This window comes from Thamnophis elegans, chromosome Z (assembly GCF_009769535.1).
Source record: "Thamnophis elegans isolate rThaEle1 chromosome Z, rThaEle1.pri, whole genome shotgun sequence".
Classification (NCBI taxonomy): Eukaryota; Metazoa; Chordata; class Lepidosauria; order Squamata; family Colubridae; genus Thamnophis; species Thamnophis elegans.
Genome location: NC_045558.1, coordinates 122,090,716 through 122,115,785, shown reverse-complemented (window position 1 = coordinate 122,115,785; position 25,070 = coordinate 122,090,716). Strand labels below are relative to the sequence as shown.

At 41.6% G+C, this 25,070-nt stretch overlaps 2 protein-coding genes across 7 annotated transcripts; one reads left to right on the top strand and one right to left on the bottom strand.

Annotated features, from left to right (window-relative positions):
* Positions 1–2,220: 2,220 nt before the first annotated feature.
* HIRIP3 (HIRA interacting protein 3) lies at positions 2,221–13,595 on the top strand. 4 transcript variants are annotated; one of them, XM_032238094.1, is made up of 7 exons: positions 2,222–2,356; positions 3,820–3,940; positions 4,041–4,197; positions 6,785–8,370; positions 9,903–10,077; positions 10,769–10,867; positions 12,720–13,595. In XM_032238094.1, the coding sequence occupies exons 1-7, from the start codon at positions 2,274–2,276 to the stop codon at positions 12,863–12,865; spliced, it is 2,367 nt and encodes a 788-aa protein (XP_032093985.1). In that variant the 5' UTR covers positions 2,222–2,273; the 3' UTR covers positions 12,866–13,595. The 4 variants fall into 4 exon arrangements, 3 of the variants coding, with proteins under 3 accessions (XP_032093985.1, XP_032093984.1, XP_032093986.1); XM_032238093.1 differs by having other exon boundaries at positions 6,782–8,370; positions 12,720–13,593; XM_032238095.1 differs by having other exon boundaries at positions 2,266–2,356; positions 3,784–3,940; positions 6,782–8,370; positions 12,720–13,594.
* Positions 13,596–15,610: 2,015 nt separating this feature from the next.
* On the bottom strand, positions 15,611–23,899 carry LOC116522569 (dual specificity protein phosphatase 14-like). Of its 3 annotated transcripts, none has more exons than XM_032237539.1 (3): positions 23,780–23,899; positions 21,398–21,574; positions 15,611–19,138 (listed from the first exon to the last, which is right to left on the bottom strand). In XM_032237539.1, exon 3 carries the CDS (start codon positions 19,131–19,133, stop codon positions 18,492–18,494), a length of 642 nt encoding a protein of 213 aa, XP_032093430.1. In that variant the 5' UTR covers positions 19,134–19,138; positions 21,398–21,574; positions 23,780–23,899; the 3' UTR covers positions 15,611–18,491. The 3 variants fall into 3 exon arrangements, with proteins under 3 accessions (XP_032093430.1, XP_032093431.1, XP_032093432.1); XM_032237540.1 differs by having other exon boundaries at positions 23,806–23,899; XM_032237541.1 differs by lacking the exon at positions 23,780–23,899 and adding an exon at positions 23,699–23,769.
* Between the last annotated feature and the right edge of the window lie 1,171 nt (positions 23,900–25,070).

The window sequence follows — 25,070 nt, the reverse complement described above, 5'->3', positions numbered from 1 at the left end:
TCACTCAAGATCCAAACCAGAACAAAGCCATTAAGCCATAATAGGAATTGCCAAAATCCCCTTCATTACATCACCCAGCAAGATTCAACCAAGTCTGGGACTCAAGACAACAGACAAAGGAGTCTGACAATCAGTCAGAATATATTTCTTATTCATGAACAGGAAGCAAGTTCAAAGCCCAAGAGAGAGAGAGAGAGTGTGTGTGTGTACGTGTATACATATACATACACACACACACACATACATACATACATACATACATACATACATACATACATTCTCCCATGTACTCTATTGCTCAGGACCTCAAACCACGGGCCCTGTCCACCATTAAACCATCTTTCCAGTGTCTTTCTCCCCACTTGGAACTGAATCCAGATAGACATGTCTTCCAAGACAATGTCACACCTAATTCTGTTCAATTTCGACCAAAGTGAGGTAGTCCTTCTCTCCAGACAATATCATAGGTTGCTGAGAGGTCAAGAAAAACAGGCATTCTTCATTTTCCGTTGGAATCTATTCTCCAGGTAAGGTTAATGCAAGAATTTGATCCTCACAATCACATTGGGAGGGGGGGATTCAACTTGTTCTACTTGGATTACAGATTTATTTATTTTATTTTGCCAAGCATGTATAAAATAATATATAAGTATTGAAGAGAAATAGTAAAAAGAATGCAAACTTGTTGCTTTTAGTAGAAACATTTGTTTTCTGTAACACACATATATTATGCTTTGTATTTGTAACGTATATGCTTGTATGTTGTAAGTGCCTTTTGTTTCCTGCAACTGACTTCCTGTGGCATTAGGGTCTGTAAAATATTTGGCAAATGTCAAAATGTGTGATCCGTGCCATTTGAACTCTTGTCAATCTCCTGCAATCTATGGGCATAGAACTATCCCGGAAAGGAGCTGTAAAGATGACACCTTTTGATCTCCCTGAGAATCTAAGTGATCAATTGAGAGAGATAAGGAGATAGCTGAAAGGGATAATTAAGATACTGTGCAGAGGATAGAGGATAAACAAATCAAAGAGGCCAGTTTATAACATTTATAACAGTATAAAAAGGAGCTACACATTCTCTGAAGTGCAGTTCTCCCCTGCATGTACTTGGGGTATATTGGGAACAACTGACCAACATGTCTTTAAACTTTGATCAAAGATTAAACGCCGATTGTTATTCAAGCCTTCATTTAAGTCTCATGTTTGGCTCATTGTGACTTGGTTGTATTCTCAAATTTCTATGGTTCTTAAACGTATTCTTGAATCTTACAGTATAAACACAGGAAATGGATATGAATAAGTGGGGATAGTAGGACAGGAATGGTAGGCATGTTGGTGCATTTATGCATCAATGTGCATAAACGTCTACTGAGGTTTATCAATATGTAAGGTTTTTTGATTCAGCTCAGAATCTGATAATTCCAAAATCTGAAACTCTGAACACGAAGCTATTGATAATCACTTTTTATTTTCTGCAGAAAGCAAAAAGACTTGAGGGCGTTTTTGTCTCCCACATTAACAGAGCAGGCATAGAGAGAGAAAAAAGTGGTGCAAGCTCACCGTCCAGTCATGAAAAAAATCTTTTTGTCAAACTTCTTATAGTCTTTGCACAGCTTGTACAGATCGTCATAGTGTTAGAAACATTATTTTATGTTACACAAACCTCATGATTGTTCTCAGCACACTGAAAACAATAAGAGTTTAGAAGAGGAAAGAAATAACATTTTCTGGCATATAAAACAGAGATTTGTTAGGAAGTGCTGAATACACATTTCAAGTTGCAAGCCGTTATTTTACAAAACCCACTTGTTACTTTAGGCTAAACTTGGCAATTTGCCTAGAAGTTTTTATCTAGCAGTTTAACAAAATCTGAATTAGGTTACATTCTGTGTATGCTCTAATCCTTCAAGGGTCCTTTCAAAGCCACACAAATAAATAAAAGTTAAGCCAATAACCTCTTCAATTTTTATTTGTATCAAGGGGCCGAGTCTCAGAAAAACTCAGCAGGGACCCAGATTATTTTAAGGCGGGAAGGAGACCGCTGCAGCCTTGCTCTAGAGCGGGGAAAAAACTACATTTCCCAAGAAACCTGCAGGGCAGGCCCTCCGCCCACATTGGCTCGCAGATGATCTCCCATGAGGCCGTGCGGTAAAGAGATCGCACATGCGCGTTCCGTTTGCCTTTATAAACACCGTTGGGCTTACCATTACTATGAGACGTTGCGGAGGGAGGGGCTACGTTGGCGGGGAGGTACCATTTGGCGGGAAAGGATGGCAGGCGCTGATGGGCAGCTGCAGCAGCAAAAGATGCGGGATTTTGTCTCCAGGCTTTTCCAGGGAAGCCCCGATCTCAGGTGCGGCTCAGGCTCCGGGTTCTCCTTAGGGAGGGAGGGAGGGAAGGAACTGAAGCCTCCTTAGCCGAGAGCGATGATTACTGTGCAGTACAGAAAACCTCCAGAACCGTTTGCACCTGCAGACTTGCCCGCAATCCCATCATCCCCTGACCGGCTGTGAACTATGGGTGATGTAGCGTCCCGTATGGCTGGAGGATGCCGACTAGGAGAAGCAGAAATACGGTAGTGTTTGGAGCTCGGGGGCGATATTTCAGCTCTCGACCCTATCACCCTAAAGCCAATGTGTGTTTGTGTGTGTGTGTCTAGTAATGAAGGGACCAGGCTTGAAAGCAGGAGACACCGAGTTCAAATCCTGCCTTAGGCATGAAAGCCGACTGGGTGCCTTTTTTTTTTGTAGGCCAGCCACCTTTGTTCCATATGCTCTCCCTGTACATAAAAAGGCAAGATACATTTATCAAGAATCCTAAGGTACAACACTTAATGATAGTCATAGGGTACAAATAAGCAATCAGGAAACAATATCAATATAAATAGTAAGGATACAAGCAACAAAGTTACAGTCCTGCAGTCATAAGTGGGAGGGGATGGGTGATAGGAACGATGAGGAGACTAATAGTAATAGTAATGCTGGCTTAGTGAATGGTTTGACAGTGGTGAGGGAATTATTTGTTTAGCAGAGTGAAGGCGTTGGGGGGAAAACTGTTTTTGTGTCTAGTTGTCTTGGTGTGCAGTGCTCCATAGTGTTGTTTTGAGAGTAGGAGTTGAAACAATTTATGTCCAGGATCTGTAGATATTTTCAAAGCCCTCTTTTTGACTCGTGCAGTGTACAGGTCCTCAATGGAAGGCAGGTTGGTAGTATTTTTTTTTTTTTTGCAGTTCTAAGTTACTAAATAAATAAAAATAATAATCTTTTAGCAACTAGTGATGAAGATGAGTATCACCTTGGCATAACAATTAAAAACCAGCATGCTGGTAGAAAAGGGGCTTATATTGGAAGATGTTGACTGAGCATAGCCTTCTGGGTGGAAATTGTGATCCCTGGATGTCAACATTGTTTCCAGAATCGTACATCACCATGTATTTCCTAAATAATTTACAAAGGTAGAATTGAAAAATTACATCTCTGAAAGAGAAGCTTAAATAGGAGAGCAGATGTAGGAGATTATGGTTTAAAAAAATCCTGGACTTAGATGACAAATTCAGTTGGGGCCCATATTGTGGCCTGTAGATATGTATTTGGGTGGATATGGTATAGATAGAAATATGGGTGAGCCCCAGCCTGTGGCCTATGGATATTCTGAACTCTTCTCCCCCATCCAATATTATAAGGCAGCTTGAAAAAGGAATTTCTGGAGTATCACAGATTCCCCATCCTTGCTCTTCTTCATACATACCATATAAAGGCATATTTTGTGGTTGCTTAGCAGATGCTGTTTGACGTTATAACTCATGGTCTGTTGCAGTATCCTCACTCATGCTATCATTCGGAAGAAGTATCTTGACGATGTCGGGCTGAAGAATCTATCCAAACAGGAGAAGGAGCAACTCAAACAACTGGTAGAGGAAGAACTGGTCCAGATAAAGGTGCTGGTTTCAGGAGGGGAGAAAACATACGTGCTATGTCTTGGTAAAGAATGAAATCGATCCATGTGTTTATAACTTTTTTTAATGTTATGCATCACAGGTTGATCCACTCCCAAGCAATGTAGAATTAAGGACTGAAATCCAAGATTCCTTCAAATCTGGAGACCGCAAAAGATCCCTTTGTATCTCCCATACTTTGGAGGGTGAGATTAAAAGTGAACAGAAGCAGAAAAGGCAAAAGATTGAAAAGAAGTTAGGTAATTGTATTTTTATGTGATGGTGCTTAGCACGTACTATCTAATATAACACTGTTTTTTGAACTGATAGAAGCTAAAGATAAACTGGGCCTTTCAGTTATTTTCAAATTTTGGTAAATGTTCATTAAAAATGGCTTTCCTATCTTTTTCTGCAGCTGTAAAGAAATTTATTATATATGGTGTAAAGAAAAGATACAGAAAAGATAATAGGCAGCAGGGACTTCCCCATGAGTAAGGACCACAGCAGTTGAGGTTTTGACTTCTTATGCTGAAGTCAAATGGATAGAAACACCAGAGATATGTGCTATCTCTGGGGTGCATGGTGTGGGATATGTAGTTATTTTTTATTCCTCCTTTACCTAGAGCTCAGGTTATCCACTAAAATTCAATCAAGGGGAATCTATGTCCGATAAAAACTGTATTGAATAATTAATTTTCTACTATCAGAGATGGTGATGACCCCCAATTCAGATGATTTTAATGGAGAATTAGATTCATAGAGAACCAGACGGTAAGCTTTGGGGACTCTGATACTTCCTTCATTACCACCAGCATGCAAATGTCTGACTGCTGGTAAGTAGCAATAAACCAAGCCATCCCATTTCAGCCTTACATGCTTTTCTAAAGACTCATTGGCTGGTGTGTAGCCCTAGATTGGATTATTATCATTTATTCATTGCATGTTCAGCCTGTTTGAGCTCTAACAGCCCAGGTGCCATAAATTGATAGCTAATTTTATCCCCGCAATAAAACTCCTGTAAGATGTGTTCGACTGAGAGAGGATTTTTTTATTAGACTGGTTTTTCATAATTTCCCTGAAAATTGCCCACCCTCTATGAGAGTTAATGTCCTTTGAGTATATCTCTGTGATAGTACCTTGATGACAGTTTGCAACAGATAGCGAGGTGAATCATTGAGTGTGTTAAGTATATATGTGCCAAACCCTTCACATCTGCCCATGGGAAGCTAGGATGTGAGGGCAAAGAGGTCTGTTTTTTGTTTGGGGTGTTTTTTGTTCTTTATTTGTGCAGAGTATTTCTGCCTTAATCCAGAGAGATGTGCCTTAATCCAGAGAGATGTAAGTGAACTAAAGTTCATCCTTCAATGGTGATCTTCTAAATCAATGCTGTGAGACTGTGATACAAAACCGTCTTCATTTGCATTTGGAATCAATATAGTACCATCCACTTGCTGTTTTATCATCCTTCTCCATCTGCTCCAAGTGAGCCTCTAGCCGGGCTCCAATTCAGCAAATGTCAGGCTGCATTGAACCCAGAGATGGGCCACCTGTTGTCCTCCAAATATCTTGGACCAACAATCCTATAAGCCTTGAACTGATTATGCTTTATGGAATTTAAAGCAAATCTGGAAGGGATAGATATTCTACCCTTTGCTGGCTGAGCATTGCATTCAGGGAGTTCACTTCAATATATCCCAAAGCACTTGATTGGAAAGGGTTGGTGATTGGATGATGAAGTGGTTGCTAGAGCCAGATCAGAGCCGTTGCTTTCTTCCAATTTTCTCATAAATTATTGCCTCTGCTTTTCTGTTATAGATGTTGTTATTCTTGTATTGATTCCATTGAACTCTTTACCTTTAACGTCCAGCTTTTCCATTCCCTCTGTGTTCTTAAAAGTTTTTTGTATGTGCTTTTCAATTTTAAGAGTGAAACAGAAATGATTGGGGGGGGAACCAAAAAGAAAAATAGGGAGCCTAATGAAAACTAGATAACCAGTGGTTATAGGTAGGTAAATAAGTGACCAATCATAATGATAAGAAAGAGTGTTGTCCAGGCCATATATTTAACTTGGAGTTGAACTTCCAAAATTGAAGATATATTCCCATCAACAAACAACTTATTTGCCACAAGTAACCCGACAGATTCATAAGGATTCTTCAGCCTTAGCTGGAATTCTAAGGATTGAATATCAGAAGTGGGCAAATGTAGGATAAAAAGTGGGGAGGGGATTTATTTTTGTTATATTATTTATTGGTATCCTGTCGTTATTATTTTTACAAATAACTCAGGACAGTAAACATAGATAACCCCTTTCTCCTCTTATATTCCCCACAATAACAACCTTGGGCTGAGAGTTGGGCTGAGAGAAAGTAGCTAGCTCAGAGTCATTCAGCTGGCTTTCATGGTTAAGGCAGGACTAGAACTCTGAGATCATCTTGTGATTGGCCCAAAGTCACCCAACCGGCTTTCAAGGCTAAGGCAGGACTTGAACCATGGTCTCCACTTTCTAGCCTAGTGCCTTAACCACTAGGCCAGGGGTAGCGATCTATGGCTCTTTTATGACTTGTGGATTCCTAAATTCTTGAAGTCCACAAGTCATAAAGGGACCTTAGTTGCTTGCACTAGGTAAAACTAGCACTCAAAATTAAAACAATTGAGAAAGAAAAGAATTCATTCTCATGTTCTCAATATCCCTTTCTGTCAAATTAAAATGGCAGCTTTGGGGGCTTGCCAGGTGCTGCATCCAAAGCTTTGAAATTCAGGACTTGGCCTCTCCAACTTTAGAATAACAGTTGTCCTTCCCTAACATGATTCTATTTGTCAATTTTTTCTTTTGTCTTTCAGAAGTCAGTTCTGATGAAAAGGATTCTGGGATTGATTCTAAGAAGAGGCCATGCTACAAGAGTCAAAAACGTCGCAGTATGATCTCAGATTCTTCTGATCAAGAAAACTCCGGAGCTGGAAATAACTGTGATGAGTCTGAAAGCGATGAGGAAACTACCAAGAGCAAGCAAAAACCATCCCTTCAGGAGGCAAGACGGGAGAGAGGGCCAGGCAGGAAATCATCTAAGGGCCATGGGATCAGGGGCTCCCAGAAAAGGGGGGTGAGTGAATCTGAGGAGACCACCACCGACACAGGACAGAGTGACCTTGAAGATGAGGTCAAAGGACAGAGGAAGGCCATAAAAAGGAACAGCTTGAAGCAAAGAGACTTCAAGAAAAAGGTGGACAAAGGGTCTAAAGCTACTGATCCCAAAGGCAAAGCAAAAATCAGGACAATGAGTAAGCAAAGAGAGGAAAGGAGCCTATCAGAGGGAGAAACTGATCTGTCAGAGGTAGAAGAAATTTCTGAAAAGAAAAGAGAATGGAGCGAGAGTGAAGAGAAGAAGCCATTCAGTACTAATAAAGCACAGCAGAGGATGGGTCCGGGAACCCAGAAGGGTTCGAAGGGAAACAAGAGTGAGGATGACTCAGGAAGTGATTCTGATAAAAAATGTAATTTGCAGAAGAAGATGGCAGACAGCCAAGGCAAGAGGAAGAGTAGAATTACAGAGGATTCAGGGAGCAGTTCTGAGAATTCTGCAAGTCAAAGTCCAATGAAGAAAGAGGGAGCAAAGAGGGCCAGGGGAGAAAGAGGGAGCCAGCAGACTGGAAATCACTCCAAACCCAAAAGACAGCCTAAAGAAAGAGGGGTGCAGAAGAAGTTGCCAAGAGAAGATCTGCACATGAAGAAACCAGAGGAAGTGAAGAAAATGACGCAAAAGGTTCAGGAGTCCACCAGTGAAGAATCTGAAAGTGAGTCAGGGGAGTGTAAGAGCATGGAAGCAGAGAAGAATTTGCTTCAGATTCCCACTAGCAGTGAAGACAAGACAAATCAAGGCCAGCCTAGGGGGGAGGCTCTAATAAGTTCCCCGTCAGAGAGCGAATCTGATGGAGATCCGAGGAGGACCCTGGAAAAGGAGAGCAAGCATGACTCTGAGTCTGACTCAAGTCAAGGGGAGGAGACGTTGAGGAAGAGAGGACCTCAAGGCGAGAGGAATCGAGGCCAGCCGAAGAAGGCGGCTCTAAGTTCCCCGTCAGAAAGCGAGTCAGAGAAGAGCGAGGATGGAGATCTGAGGAGGACCCTGGAAGAGGAGAGCAAGCATGACTCTGAGTCTGACTCAAGTCAAGGGGAGGAGACGTTGAAGAAGAGAGGAGCTCAGAAGACACAGAGAAAGAGCATCAGTAAAGAAATCTCCGTTCTTGGCTCTGAAGATTCAGGAAGTGAGCTTAAGGGAAAGAAAAAAATCCAAAGCCAGCAGCAGAGAACGACGAAAAAGCTCCAGAGGAGGAGTGTTACCAAGGAGAAACAAGGGGAGGAGTCCAGCCAGGAAAAGGACTCCAGCTCAGAAGAGGACGAGCCCACTACTTCTCGGCAGCAACATCTTGGAAAGGTAAGGGACATCCGCATGGGGGACTTCAAAAACAAACATGTGTTTTCTTTACTTTACAGCCATTCATTTAGTGATCATTTGAAATTACAGAGGCACTGAAAAAAAAGTGACATAGCAGGTCCTTGCAGTTACAACCGTTGCTGCATCCCCACAGTGGTGTGAACAAAATTGGGGCACTTGGCAACCGGCATGTGTTTACAATGGTTGCAGTGTTCCGGGATCCAACTGATTGCCGTTTGCAATGTTCCGAGGGGATTTTCGACAAGCAAGGCTCACAGCAGTTCATTTAATGACCTTTCGATGTTAATGACTTATCCATTACCATTTTTCACACGTATGACCGTTGAAGCAACCCCGTAATCATATGATAAAAGTTCAGAGGTTTGGCAACTCTCAGTTGCAGTGTCCCAGGGTCATTTGATCACCCTTTGTAATCTCCTGACAAAGTCAGTGTGGAAGACAAACTCACTTAACGTGTTACTAAGTTAACAACTGCAGTGATTCACTTAACAACTGTGGCAAGAAATATCATAAAATGGGACAAAACTCACTTAACAAATGTCTCACTTAGCAATGGAAGTTTTCAGCTCAGTTGTGTTCATAAGTGAAGAGCTACCTTTACCGCAAGGTTTGTGTTGTGTAGCAATTCTACGCATTTGAGAGAACACAGTCCACACAGCACTGAGTCAAATTGGCCTGGCTGCTGAATACTTGAAGGCCTGTTGTTGAGGCCTTCAAGTATTGATGAGGTTTCTCACCAGTATCCCCATTTTCTGTTCCTCTGCAACACAACTCAGGGTACAAGTAAACAGGGCAATCTGTTTGCACTAAAGGCCATGTTAGCCAGGCCATTTCTCTCCAAGCCATCCACACTCGTTCTGATATCCCCTTAAACAAGTTATGCAAACTGGTCCATAGTCTGGGAGGAAAAAAAAGAATTCCCATACCAAACTTGGCACACACACCCCTCAAACCTATCAAATGTCCAGTTCCAGAATTCTAAGGAAGTTTGTTGAATGCCTCCTTTCTGGTAGGGAATTCTGGAAATTGCAGTCACAGCACATCTACAGGCTTCCCCAATGACTTTGCTTGTCAGGAGATTGCAAAAGCTGATCTCATGATCCCCAAGGACACTGCAACTGTCAAATAATAGATGCCAGTTGCCAAAAGCACATGAATTTTGATCACATGACCATGGGGATGTGCAATGGTCGTAAGTGTGAAAAATGGTTATGTCACTTTTTTCAGGACCTTTGTAACTTAAGCCACAATACAAATTATTGTTAGTCAAGGACTACCTATGCAGCAATGTTTTACAACCTTGGCAATTTTAAGATGGGTGAACCTAGAATTCCCCAGCTAGCAGGGCTGGCTGGGGACTTCTGGGAGTTGAAGTCCATCCATCTTAAAGCTGCCAAGGTTGTGAAATATTGCAGAATTGCTTTAAAAAATAAATATTGCCTTTCTCTGATAGTTCGGGATTGTTCATGGAAAGTATTGTGAGCTCGGTTGTTAACCCATCTCAACTGTAGGATAAGAAGCATCGTTCTGGAAAGAAAGAGGAGCATCCCTCCATCCAACGTCTGAAACGCTATATCCGGGAATGTGGTGTGCATCGGAATTACAAAAAGCTCCTGGCAGGTTGCCACTCCCGCAAAGCTCAGATAGAGGTTCTCAAAGCAGAGCTGGGAAGTCTTGGCATAAAAGGTTAGTTAATGGTAGTTGATGTAAGGCGTAGCCAGGTACCAGGTTAGAAAGTGGGAGACAAGTTCTAGTCCCACCTTAGACATGAAAGCCAGCCAGGTGACTGGACCAATCACCAGGAGACTGGGTTCTACTCCCACCTTAGGCATGAAAGCCAGCCAGGTGACTTTGGGTCAATCATCAGGAGGCAATGGGTTCTACTCCCACCTTAGGCATGAAAGCCAGCTGGGTGACTGAGCCAGTCACTGACTCTCAGCCAACTCACCTCACAGGTTTGTTGTGGAGGGGAAATACAGTAGGAGGATAAAGGAGTATGAAGTATGTTTGCTGCCTTGAATTATTTATAAAAATAGTAAAGGTGGGATAAAATAAATAACATGATTCAACCATTACTATTAGGCTGAGCTACAGTATGTGAACCTCTGTAGGGAGCTGCGTCAGAAAAGGTACTAGAATCGCAGATAGCTAAGCCATTGTTTCTTTTAACCCTGGCTTCTGGAATAGGCTACAGTTCACCGAGTTGCTATGGCACACCAAGTGATAAATGCAGTAATGAAAACCTTACTGGGTGGCTAATAAAATAAACTGAGCTGTTGTCAAAGAAATTATATTTGTGCTAAGGCAATCTGGGTTTGAATTGAAATGTGAACTTTTCAAATGGCATGTGAAAGCGCCCCAACCAATCTTTCCTCAGGAACTCCATCTCTGGCCAGGTGCAAAGCACTAAAGCAGAAGCGGGAAGAAGCAGCCGAAGTGGCTTCTCTTGATATCAACAATATTATTGCTACGGAAGGTAAAGTGGCTGTGGAGGGGAGGAACTGGCTTATATAAAAGTCCAGGTGCTTCATTAGGATGCCGGAGTCTTTCTCCAGCACTTTGGGAATATTGGGAATACCATAAGATGGCAGCCTGGAAAAATGGCAAATAATACAATTCCACTCACCATGCAAATATATTGATTGGGTTCTGGTTTTATACAGAGATCAGGGTGTGTCTTTTGTTCTCTCCCCCCCCCCCCAAATTTCCTGTAAAGGTGCAAATCATCCCATTTTTGCATAATTAAAGGTAAAAGTTCCCCTCATATGCTAGTCGTTCCTGACTCTAGGGAGCGGTGCTCATCTCCATTTCAAAGCTGAAGAGTCAGCACTGTCCGAAGATATCTCCGTGGTCATGTGGCTGGCATGACTAAACACCGAAGGCACACAGAATGCTATTACTTTCCCAGCAAAGGTTGTCCCTATTTTTCTTCTTGCATTTTTTACGTGCTTTCGAACTGCTAGATTGGCAGAAGATGGGACAAGTAACAGGAGTTCACTCCGTTATGCAGCGCTAGGAATTCAAACCGCCGAACTGCCAACCTTTCTGATCTCACAAGCTCTGCGTCTTATCCATTTGCATAATTATGCTAATGTTATTGAGACTGTGCTTTGTTTAATAAAAAAATCTCTTTTATTTACCTCTCAGAGGAAATTGGAGAGGAGATCAAAAGAGCATGAGAAGTTAAGTAGGGTCTACAGGTAGCCCTCGACTTACAACAGTTCATTTAGTGACTTCAAAGTTACAGTAGCACTGAAAAATGTGACTTCTGATCGTTTTTCACAATTACAATCTTTGCAGCATCCCCATGATCATGGGATCAAAATTCAGATGCTTGGCAACTGTTTCATACTTATGACCGTTGCTGTTTCCCAAAGCCATGTCATCACTGTTTGCAACCTTTTGACAAAGAAAATCAACAAAGAAGCCAGATTCACTTAACAGCCATGGTACCAACTTAGCAATTGCAGTGATTCTGGGGCCTTCTTACCATCCCTCAGATTCCAGGCAAACAGCCTTTCGGCTCCTTGAGAGGAGGGCTGATTCTGCCTGGGTGCAGAGCGAACTTTTGAGTTGAGGCCTTTCACATTGGAAGAGGGTGAGAGAATGTAGTCCAGATGCCCAGGAGGGAGGGAGTGCAAAAGATGAACAAAAGACAGAGGAGTTTATATACTCTGTGTGTGGGAGAAAGAGGGTGGAGACAACTGCTCCCTAATAATTCCCAGAGTACAGACAGTCCTTGACTTACAACCACAATAGAGCTCAAAAGTTCCGTTATTAAGCAAGGCGTTATTGAATTGGGCCTCATTTTACGACCAATTGTAGTTATGTGAATCATGGAGTCATAAAGTGAATCTGGCTTCTGCCATTGACTTTGTCTGTCAGAAGCCAGCTGAAGGTGATCAAGGGTGATCCCATGGGCGTGGAACAGGGCAACTGTCATTAATACATGCCAGTTGCCAAAGGCCCAAATTTTGATCATGTGACCCATGGGCGTGCTGCAGCAGTTGTAAGCGTGAAGATTGGTCACTTTTTTCTGTGCTGTTGTAATTTCGAACGGTCATTAAATAAATTGATGTAAATTGATGACTTACCTGCGCTTGTGTGCTTACATGTGCTTCGTGGTGCAAGTAGCCTGCTTTAGTTTGGCAATATTCCTCTTTAGGGGTGAGGAACAATAAAGAAAACTGCTTAGAATCTCTCTTTCATGGCCTTCGGAGGCCGATGGAGAGTAAGTGAGTCTAATCCAGAGGCGCCCACCAGTTTCTATGCAATAGAGGCACCGTTTTAGCGCATCTAGAAAACTTTCCCCCCTTCTCTCCACACAGGCCGCCCAAAGCGTCGCAACGTCTGGAGCCTTTACAATGAGCCCCAGGAGTTGCCCAGTTCGCCAGAGGAGCCGGCCATTCGCCGTCGCGCCACAGACTGGTCCCATCTTCGAGGAGTGATCAGTTCAGATGGGGAAAGCGGTTGACTCTGAGGTGGAAGAGGCCAGGATTCATTGATTTCATTGATGATCTTTGGAGAGGAAAAAGTGGTTTAATTAATCAAACAAAGGACCCTCTTTTATTTTTTTTTCCCCTTCTGGTCAGAATGCAAAGAAAATTAATTCCTGGTACGTTATCCTTATTTTTTTAATTATTATTGTTTTTGTTGCATTTTCCCTGGCCAAAGGTCAAGAACAGAAGTGCCTGAGTTGAAAGTACATTTACTGAAGATGGACACAGAAGGAAATCCATTTTTCCCTTTTAACAAGTTTTGTCAATTTTGCCATTACATCATTTTGAACTATCCTTGTAAAAATGTAGAGTATTACTTCCTTAATACATTTATGAGGCATTCCTTCCGTTTTCTGAAGATTAAATCTTTTTCTTGGCTAGATTTCATGTCCCTATTGCTATGTGATCTGAGTCACTATCTCTTTACATGTGACATTTTTTAAAGATTTCATGAAAATGAAGGTTTATATTTGTTAAATAAAATACATTTTAGACTTTAAACTCAAGAGTAGGCATTTTCACCTTTTGCATGTACTAGCTTCAAGTTTTTTACAAAAACAACAAAAGTGATTAGGCAATTGGAGACTAAAACATGCAATGAACGGTTAAGGGAAATAGATATTTCTAGTCTAATGAAGAGAAGGATTAGGGGTGACATGGCGGCTTTCTTTCAGTTCTTGGGGGGCTGTCACAGAAAAGAAAGTAGGGCAGGACAAAAAGTAACAGGTGGAAACTTATCAAAGATGATCCAATCTGGAACTAAGGAGAACTTAGCTTACCTACAGAAGTTGTGGGTACTCCATCACTGGAGGTTTTCAATACAAAATTGGATATCCATTTGCCTGGAATGGTATAGGATCTGCTTGAGCAGGACTAGAAGACCTTTACAATCCCTTCCAACTCTTACTTTGTTTGCTGATAAATTCAGCATCATTTCCTGTATAATGAACAAATTATCTCTCAAATGGCTGCCTTGCTATAGTTTATTTTAAATAGACTCATTTGCTAAATTTAATGCAACAGGCTACCTAATCTGGGAAATGTAACTTTCATGGTCTTCTTAGTAGCAGCCATTTTCTTAGTGCACAATTCCACAGTAGTCCATTTCTCTATTATGTAGTTGCAACATAACATCAATAAACGTGACCAGAAGGAACTGGGTGGGGAATTTTCTATCTATCGGATAGTATGGGATTAGCATACTGGCTGGGGAATGCTGGGAACTGAAGTCCACACATCTTAATGGTTCCAACTTTAAAAAAATTGGCCTACAGGAAAACGACTTCTACTTTGTTAGGTGTTTCCGTGCATGTTATATATCTACAGGGGTCTGGCTGGAACTATTTAGACCTTGCTAATTCAGATTCTATTTAACAATATTTAAATATTGTTAAATCTCTCAATATTTAGAGAGGAAGAAGAGTTTGGCAATTCTTAACCAGTTTCAATTAGGTGTGAAAGATAATGTGCACAGGTAGTCCTCAACTTATGCCCACAATTGGAATCAAAATTCCCATTGCTAGGCAAGGTGGCTACTAAGTGAGTTGCATCTAATTTTACAATCATTTTTGCCATAGTTGTTAAGAAAATCACAGCAACTGTTAAGAAAATCTGGCTTCCCCACATTAAGAATTTGTCTTGATTATCTATCTATCTATCTATCTATCTATCTATCTATCTATCTATCTATCTATCTATCTATCTATCTATCTATCGCAATCAAATAACCCTGGGACACTCCAATCATTGTAAATTCACGCCATTTGCTAACCAGCCAAATTTTGATCTCCTGACTATAGGGATGCTGCAAATGATACATGCGAGGACGGGGTCGAAAGTCACTTTTTTCAGTGCTGTTGTAACCTCGGTCACTAAAAAAATGATTTTAAGTTAAGGGCTCCCTGTATCCATCAAGAGTTCAGGTGGGGTGAGAAATTGGAGTTTCTTAAGACAAAAATTACCTGGTACAGTATGCCAGGCCTTGTCTATTTAATCCTGATGATTCTAACATCACTTTCCTTAAAATCACTTTCTATACCTCATTCAAAGAGTACTGGTGATCCAATATGGGGAATATGTTTTGACTACCCACAGTCACAGGAAGAGATAACTGAAGTTATCAAGGATTAAATATGGAACTTTCTGCACAAACAACTTATCTGCCCTGAGTAATGCTCAATATATATATATCCTATATATAAAAATTGTAAATAAAAAAATATATACACCCACCATAAAACTGGCAATAATGCTGCAAGAAGCTACTGGTTCACTTTTTTTTATTTGTATATAGACCTTTTTGTCACTGAAGTCAAAAGACATCAGAACCTTTATATTGACAGCTCTTTTCTATGTACAATGTATACAGAGACCTTAGATCAACGTTTCCCAACCCTTTGAGACTTGAGGATATGTGGACTTCAAATTCCAAAATTCTGGGAATTAAAGTCCACACATCTTCAGGGACCAAGGCTAAGAAGCAGAGCCTTAGATATTATATACACACATTTACCATTTTAAAGGAAGACCAGCTTGTGTGGAAAACTCTGGAGCAAATACTTCCTAGGAGTCTCTTGAAGTTCTTTCTACTTGTGGATCCAACCCAAAAGTTACTTTGGAAGGAAAGTATGCTCTGAATGCCTGCACAATTCCTAGATTTGCTAATGCCACATTCAGTCTTAAAAAGGGTTTTATAATTAATCACCCATTCATTTTGGGAAGGTAAAAAGATAACCTCTCCTTCTAATTGAGCTTGTCTTCTGGTGACTTCCTGGATATGTCTAAGACCACTATCCAAATATTACAAAGATGTGCCCCTATTTAGTCTCTGAACTCTGATAAAATGAAGTAAATACTAAGAGAGAGAGGAAGATAGACTGATATTTGGGGAGATTTGTGTTTCCTTCTGATAGATGGATCTTTTCTAGTCATGGCTTTCAGTCCCAAACCCTTCTGTTATTGCCACTGCCTGAACAACTAAAAATATATATCGGGGGGGGGGGGGGGGGGGGGGGGATGGTAATGGTAGCTTTATGCAAATACTGTTTGCATTTATATGCCATTGTCCTTCACTAGACAAATTTGCAGGCACTAATAATTATGGTGCAGGAAGTGCTAGAACATTGTACAAACTAAAACTTAAAATAATCCGTCTGAGTTTTCTTCCTCACAAAAAAGTCACCCCAATATTATATCCCCATCCACATGTAAAATGCCAACATGAGACATTTTTCATGGCAGATATCCAAGCTGTTACATATCCATTAAAAAGCAAAATCTACAATAACAACTTTGCTTCCAAAAAACGTTCTATCCTCTCAGTTTCTTTATTGTAAATGTGGGAAGAGACTATTTTCTATTTATATAAATGAAATAATTTCTGAATTCCATGCTTAGATGGCCTATACCAGTGATGGTTAACCTTTTCAGCACCGCCTAAACTGGAGTGCGCATGTGTGCATGCATGCAGGCATGCTCGTGCACACTGGAGCACCAGAACCCAGAAAAGAACAGCTGGCACCAGCCAGCTACTCTTCCTGGTTCCATCGTGCGTATGCACAGTGGCCAGCTGCTCGATTCTGGGTTCCAGCACGTGCATGCACGACAGCCAGCTGGTCTTCAAGCATGCACACGATGGAACCCAGAAGAGTGCAGCTGGCTGGTGCGCATGCATGTCAGATCAGCGGGTCAGTGCGCATGCGTGTGATGGAACACGGAAGAGCAGCTGGCGATGGCACGCGTGCCCACATAGAGGGCTCTGCGGACCACCTCTGGCACGTGTGATATAGGTTCACCATCACGGCCCTATCCCAATATTTCTCAATCTCAGTGAAAATGTGGACTTCAACTCCCATATAAAGCTTAAGATACTGTTTTGTGAAAAGGCCAGTTAGCAATTGTATTGAAAAGTTAATACAATCAAGATGGGAATGAACTATATTCTTTGTTTTGGACAGAGAAATACAGTTATGAAATGTTGCTAAGCCACTTCTTTCATAAGCATAGACCCACATTGGTTATAGATTTGACTATGTTTATGTGATGTTTATGCAAAAACACATCTGGGCTTCTTCCATTCAAGCTGACATTTTACTCCAGAATTTGTCCCTAATAGAGTTCTTTTAAGACATCTTTCTTTAAACATGGTACTGCCTCTCAGTATGCTGGAATGACAACTGATCACGGTCATACTGACTATAAAAGTTGGGAGTTACCATTTCAACATATCTAAAGGGAATCTAATTCATTTTTTTCTCCATTTTTATTACATCTTCCCATAATTATTATGGATATATTGTCCACATGCTTTAATAATTAATTTAAACCATTTTGATATGCTGTCCGGTTTGGACACCCCACCTCCTATTTGATATCCTCTACTACACTAGAGTTTCTTAACCTTGGCAGCACACTTAAGATATGTGGACTTCAACTCCCAGAATTCCCCAGATGGCCATTCTGGATGGGGAATTCTGGGAATTGAAGTCAACTTATCTTAAACCTGCCAAGTTTGAGAAACACCATGATACACTTAGACCTCAATTGATATTCGCTCAAGTCTAGATATATCTTCCAATTTTATACCTTTGTATTATTATAAAGGCTTCACTCTTTGTTATAAAATACTATAAATCACATAATCAAAACTACAGGACTGCTTGCTCTCACCAAATTGTAACACTACTACTTGTTCACTGTGCAGCCTTAAACATTTTTGAAGTCGCACTTGTCACCTCACTGTGAAAGTGTTAACTTTCAAGGTGTTTTCTTTTTCTCTTTTTTAAGGTGCAGTGTGTTGAGAAAGCTTCGCTGGTACATACAGTTGAATCTTAACAAGGGGTATGAAGAAGGCTTGATTGGCGTATTTGTTCTTCAATCCCTTTCCAATTACATCTCTACCCTGTTTGAGTGTAACCTGAGCCAATATTCAAAAATTTCTATCTTCCCCACAAGAGTGGCATACCATGGCCAAGTTGCAACTTGCTTAGTGAATGTATGTATGAAATAACATTCCCTTGTAGAGTTGGCATCTTATACCTATTGTTGATAGTTGTGCCATCCGCAGCTTCTTGGCTATTGGTGATTAGAGTCTATGAGTCTATCATTATTTTAATTCACATCACCTTAGGGCTTAACTCTTCAGAAATGAAAGTATACTGTGCTTATTCAAATTAAAACAAACCTAAGGAAGGATTTCTGAAACTCTGGAAGCAGAAGGGGGGAAAAGGGGGGAAAGACATTTCTCCTTACTATGCAAATATTAATTTATAAAGACCTTGGAGTCTCTGCGTTAGATAGTAATCTTTACTGCCTGTGTGTTTAACCATTTCTCATCTCAGACTGTAAGCAAGATACAGATTCTTAGCAATGTTTGACAGGATGATAACAAACATCATTGTCTATCACACTGAAAAGTTCAAGCAATTCATGTCTTTTCCATGATCTACTGTACTCATATTGCAAGGTCTTAGAAAAAGACTACCACTAACAGAATTTCTTATTAAGATCCACCACACTGAGCAATTCTGTTAAACATCCTAACATGGTGGAACTTTTTCATTCTAAGTCAAGGTGGCCCCCAGCCCACATCAATGATAGTCTTTATCGCAAATTCCACAAGGGGACCAGCCCACGGGTCTCCTTTTCATAGACATCTGGGACCAACCCAATGGGTGAAGGCACCATCTTGACGGTGTTCTTTCCAAACAGCTTGCGTTCATATTCAATGAGCTGTCTCCAGAAACCTACGTTGGGCCTTACAACCGGTCGCCGGCTCTTCACCCACTCGTGAGCATCCAAGAGGCTCAACCGATGATATTTCATTAGGTAAGCAATACAGAGGGAAGCAGACCGACTGACACCTGCCACGCAGTGGACTAGAGTTCTTCCGTTCTTCTTCCCTATCTGGTGTATCCTATCAGCCACGGAGTCAAAGTACAAAGACAGTGGAGCATGGGGGAGATCTGGAACAGGCACCTTCACATAGTCAATATCTGGCCAGTTGGCATTGGGGATTTCCATGGTAGCGTTTACTATACAGGTCACAGCCCGGGAGTACACCATGTGTCTATTCGACGCAGCATTGCCAGAGCAGAGATAGAGACAAGGAGAGATTTGAGCAATGCCTCCTAAGACCGACAATGTGTTCCCGGCAGCAGGAGATGTCTTCGCCACCGAAGTGGGTGGAGAACGGCGAAAGAACCCATGGTTCCGGAAATTCATGGTGGATGGTTCAGCATACATAACAGCTAAGGGATGGGGTAGGGGGTGAGCGAGAGTAAAAGAAAAGAAGCAAAGTCTTAAGAATTGGTACACTTTTAACAATCAAATGTTAATATTCTGATTTCTCATGTCTTAAACCTGACCTGCCCCACAAATGCAGAGCTATAACTCTTTTTTATTCTAACAAATTGTTTTGCTGTTGTTTTTCATAAGAGAGGAGCATGTAACCTGCAGAGATATGGGATGAGGTAGGAGGGAGAGTTAGAAACAGATTTTGGAGCCAACAAAACCAATGGATGAATCAGCTGCAGTCAGCAAACAATATGATGAAGCAGAACAAAATTGGTGGTGGAACAGAAAGAATGAAGTGAGAAGGAACAGGCAGGAATAAGTACATGAAGGCCTGAAATAAGGGTGGTCAATCCAAACACCAGCAAGTTCTACTTCTCTGCAAAGCTAAATAGTTCCCCATATCCTACCTCAGTCATTCCTCTGGAGCTCTCCAGAAGCTGCTGACGTCCAGAGGGGACCCCTGCTTCTTAGGCTAGACAGGGAGGGGAGGGCGAGGAAGGAACTAGAAACTATGATGCTGCAGGAATAATGCGCAGGAGGGGGGGAAGATGATGGAGATGATGGGAAAATGGAGGAATGGGGGAGGGAGCAGACAGCCTCTTAAAGGGGCAGTGGACTCTCTACTATCCCTAGGATTCACCCCAGCCTGGATTGTTAATGCGCATTTCTCAGCCACCTCTCTCACCCCTCCTTCTCTCACCACCACAGCCATGGGCTCAAACATCAGGGTGGGGAAAGTTCTGATGCTAAATTGTGACTCATATTCCCTCAAGATTGGTGCAAAGGGAGAGAGGCAGTTTTTGCACCAGAGGCTCTCCTTACCTTTTATCAGGAGAAGAAAAGTCAACTTTGCATTCACTATTCCCCATAGGTTTTGCTTCCCTGCCCCAGTTGTTAACCCTAAAAGGAAGGTCGGGGTCTGGTGAGATTTAGATTATGTCTCTGAATGTCCCCAAGGTCTTTTAGGATAGCAGGTTTAAGAATATGATCCTATTTATAGTTCTTTATATAAGAATAGGATATAGTGCAGCAAGCCAATTTGTGTTCCCATTTACCTTGAAACTTGTATCTTGTACCATAATCCCACAGCCCAAATTCTGAAAAAAATAGTCTCCCCTTTTAAATTCAGGTATGCTTGCATATCTAATAAATATGCTGCTTTTAAAATGTCCAATTTTACTTACGCTGTTTTCCCTGCCAAGTTTTCCCTCCTAGTTTCATCTACAGAGAGACTTCTGATTTCAGCTGACAGTTACCTTATTCCTTCATTTTCCATCTCCCTCAAAACCTCCTGGTTTCAAACTTTCTTCCCCACAGATATATCTATGATGCTGCATTATCTAATTTTCAAACTTTAAACAATGCAGACCATACTCACTTATGTATATATGTACTTTATTTCAACCCCTGAATTAATATACAATTTCCCCGAGATATAGCTATCTCTGCAATGTTGGGCGAACGATAAACATTATAAGAAATAAAACAAAATATATGTAAGTTTGCCCAATGTCAGCTGCCCATCTCTTTCAGCTTTGTGCTCTAGATGCCAGTTTGAGAATACAACCTCACCTCAGCAGAGGTTTGCCAAAACCCACCTCCCTTGTTTACCACAACTTTTTGAGCAGTCATTCCAACTCCATTTTGACTTTTGCCCAGTTACAAGTCTCCTTCATTTTTTAGCCCTTAAAAAATGCTTCATCTCCAATTCTCCTTCCTTCAGGACTCATCTAGTCAAGATTTAGCTGAGTTGTGCTGCTGTCATAGTCTCTAACAGCAACTGAGCAATTCTCTGCTCATATTTTGTACAGTAGGTGGCTACAAGTCTTGTAAAGGCATGGTAGCTACTATAGTTGGGTCACAATTTCAAAACAATCTGCTCCCCACCTCAGCTAAGCACAACATGTTTTTTAAATTTATATGGTGTATCCATTTATATAATATATAAATATGATACATGGACCCTTCTTCTTAGCCTCTCTCAGCATTTGAGGGAAGCTCACTCTCACCCACACACCCCAATTCCTTCATTGGATGTTCTTCTGTCTCAAAGGCCATCCCACTCCCAAATATTCAATTCCTCATCCCTCCTCGTATCCCCTTCTCCTCCCCAAGGCTCCACCTTAGAAATAATTATTTCCGAATTTACAAAAACAGCAACTCCAGTTCATCCTCAATGCCCAGTTTTGCAGGAAAAAGATGAAAAACCTTACCAGTCAGTGCTGTTCTTCAACGGAGACTTTCAGGGCAGTTCCCCCAACTCTTCTGGGCCAAGAAATCTGCTCTCTTCCTTGGGGAAGAAGGCTGAAGATTTCCTCCCTTTCCAGATGGGTTTGCCTTTTCTTCCTCCTCTCCTGCTTCCAAATAGCCGAACTCTGTATAAGCAGCGTCTGTACAATTGATATTAATCAATATAATAAATCTCTTCTGTCCTGGCGGTCCAGCTCCTCTCCTTCCCGCAGGATTTATCCAGCCTTCCTCTTTTCTGGGTGGGGAACTGGACTCTCCTTCCCTGGTTCCCCCCACCCACCCAAAGCCTTGCCTATATACCGCCCCTGCTGCCCCCCTCCTCGGCTGGACCACTCGAGCGTTGGAGGCAACAAAAGGTTGCCATGGCGACGGGATGCGGAGGTGGCTGCTGTCGTCAGCGCCCGTGACACAAGCCAGAGCTCGAGGAGGAGGCGGCGGCGGAGGTGACCGCGCAGGCGGGACTGAAAAAAGCCCACGGATTTCCTCCTCCCTCCTCGGCTTCCGGTCCAGATTCCCCGCCTTCCCTGGCAGCAAAAAGGGGAACGTGAGCTGCAGGCATGATTACTGCAAAAAAAAAAAAAAAAAAAAAAACCTCCCGAAAGAAAGAAAGAAAATAGCCCAAATCTAGGAGAAAAAAAAACCCTGGGTTTTAATCTGTAGCATCAGGAAATATCCGAAAGATTAAAGGAAAGGGCGCGCGGGGGGGGGAGAGAACCTCCCATCTGCAATTGATTTTCTATTTTGTACGACATAGGGTAGTCTAGCCTGCATGGGGGGAACTTTCCCCAGACCGCAGTCCTCTTGCAGCTCTCCTGCGCAAGCATCAGCTGGCAGGATGGACAACAGTGAATTGATCCTTAGCTTTGCAGCGCCAACCACGTTTTAGGCCAGCACGTTGTGCGAATAACCCAAAGTAAGGGAACCACCACCACCACCCCTCGCCCACGGAAGCTGGTTGTGGTATGAATGAAGTTTCTGTGTGATCTCCTTTGGGGGCATCTCTCTTTCTCACACACACACACAAACATAGAGAGCTTCTCTTTTGTTCCACTGCCCTTCTCTCCCTTCTTGATCCCACATATTTCACACCAGAAAAGTGAAGGAAATAAATAACAAGTTACTCTTTCATATAAAGTGTAAAATGTAACACAAAGGTGTGAGACTCTTGGCACTGTTTTTCTTCATTGTAAAATTCTTTTGACTTTGAAATACAGACAAGGACACCAAATGGCGAGATGGTAAACATCTGCCACCTAAACAACAAAAAAGCACAGATAAGAAAAAAGGGGTCTGCAGGAAAAGTCATGCTGAAATAACTTCAAAGAAAATGGGGAAGGCTGAAGCGTCATGTATGATGAGTAGAAACGTATAAATTGTATTACTTGAAATCTGTCTTTGCGCTCCTAGTATTCAAGCCATTGGGAAGAATCTGGGAGGGCGTGCTTGCAACCGCTTCTTCAATTTCTTTGCAATAAAAATTTTTCAATTGTGAACCAGACTTGTCTTGAATTGTGAGCATAAAAATTGGGTTTTAATAGCTCACAAAAGTGTTAACGCTTATGAGTCATCCTAAATAAAGGCACCAGATTGCAGCCTTTGGAGCAGTGTTTTTCAGCCTTGGCAACTTGAAGACGTATGGACTTCAACTCCCAGAATCCTTGACGGGAATTCTGGGAGTTAAAATCTACAAATCTCTGCAAGTTGCTAAATTGAAAAACGCTGCCTTGAGGGATGGTGAATCAGTCTTAACACCCAACACTATCCAACAGACCAGGCCCTTCCCAACTCAGTGCTTTCCAGCTGAGTTGGATTTCAGCTCCCATAATTCCCAGCTGCTATGCAATGGGAGTGAAAAGCTAGCAGGTCTAGAATGTAGGACTCAAAATGGAAGCTGGTTCTGGAAAAATGTGGATATTATTTCTAAATAATAACTAAATGTTGGAAGGGAAATCACGGGGATCTAAGCTACAGTGAGAAGTAAGCTTGCTAGGGAATTCTGGGAGTTGAAGTCCACATATCCTCAAGCTGCCAAGATTGAAAAACACTGCCTTATGTACTATACTATAAATAAAATATGATCTAGAGCAGGCTTCGGAATTCTGGGAGTTGAAGTTCACCCACCTTAAATTGCCACATCTGAGAAACTTATCTACAGGAATTGTAAGAACTACCCATTTTTAAAAAGATACTGAATATACAGAGTTTAAAGCAACAAAGACTGAGGAGGGGAATTCAGTAGTTCTAAGCCCTAAAGTTTATCTTACCCCAAACCATAAATAATTCTTCTTTTTTTTTGCAAGAAAAAGATGACAATAATAGAACCTCTATGATTAGAGGCAATTTACCAGATAGCTTACTGTTCCGTTTGTACCTTTCCGGTGGGCTTGGAGGAGCCAAATATTGTGCTGTCTTTACAGGAAACAGGAAGCTAGATCTCAGATAGTTTGTCAACTAGTTCTTGTGTAGATTTCTTGTTTACTAGGTTTCCGTCTCTAAGCTCCACCTTCTCTGAGCAAACTTTGTGATTACTGTGTAAATACCCTTAAACTCCAAAAGCAGCTGCAATTGAGTTATTCCAATTGCAATTCTATCAATAAATAGAAATATTGTATGGTAAAATTGCAGTCAGAATAGCTTGCCTGCATTTTTTGTTTTCCTTTCAAAAATCTTAAAATTTGCCTGGTGAGTTTTCATGAGTACAAAGTCATATATCATGTTAGTAATTAAGATGGGTTTTTCTTTCGCTTATTACGGTAAGCATGACTCAGCACAGCACCTCTTTCCTCCCACTTTCTTACATGGAGAAACATTTACTTTTTTTTACAGATCATATGCCCCCCCACCCCTAAAAATATTAGAGAGTTCTACTGTATTTATTTGAATAAACTGCCTCCTTGCAAATAATATGTAAAACACTGCCGTGAGAAAGCTTCAAAATGTTGCTGGAGTAAAATTGAGTAAATCGATTCCCTGTAGGGACAAAGAATTATCATAATTATTTAATGCAATAAGTGATCTAGAGTAGGGGTCTCCAATCTTGACAACTTTAAGACTTTTGAACTTCAACTCCCAGAATTCCTCAGCCAGCTTTGTCAAGCTTTGCTGGCTGAGGCATTCTGGGAGTTGAAGTCCACAAGTCTTAAAGTTGCCAAGGTTGGAGACCCCTGATCTAGAGTATCAATATTAGAGAATAAAATGAAAAGTATTAACATGAGGACTCACAAGGAGAGGATAATCAGTGGTACAATTCAGCCGGTTCTATCCGGTTCAGGCAAACGGGTAACTGTGGTGGCGGAAGGCCCCGGCCCACCCACCCAGATGTCATTATGTCCCATGTTTGACATACTGCGCTTGTGCATAAGGTCCTTCACATGCGCGGAGGTGGTGCATATGTTCCCATTTGTGAACCAGTAGTGAAGATAAGTTGATTTCACCCCTGGGATAATCATAAAGAAGGAAAATTGCTAAGTTGATGATGGAATAGAATATATTTGGACAGTGTGAATTTTGGTTTAGTCCAGGAGTGTCAAACTCACGGGCCGTGGACCGGATAAATCATGTTCTGGCCACACCCATGCCCAGTTTAGCGAAGGGGGGGGGGGAATTCACGATACATCATGTGATGCTGCCGTGATG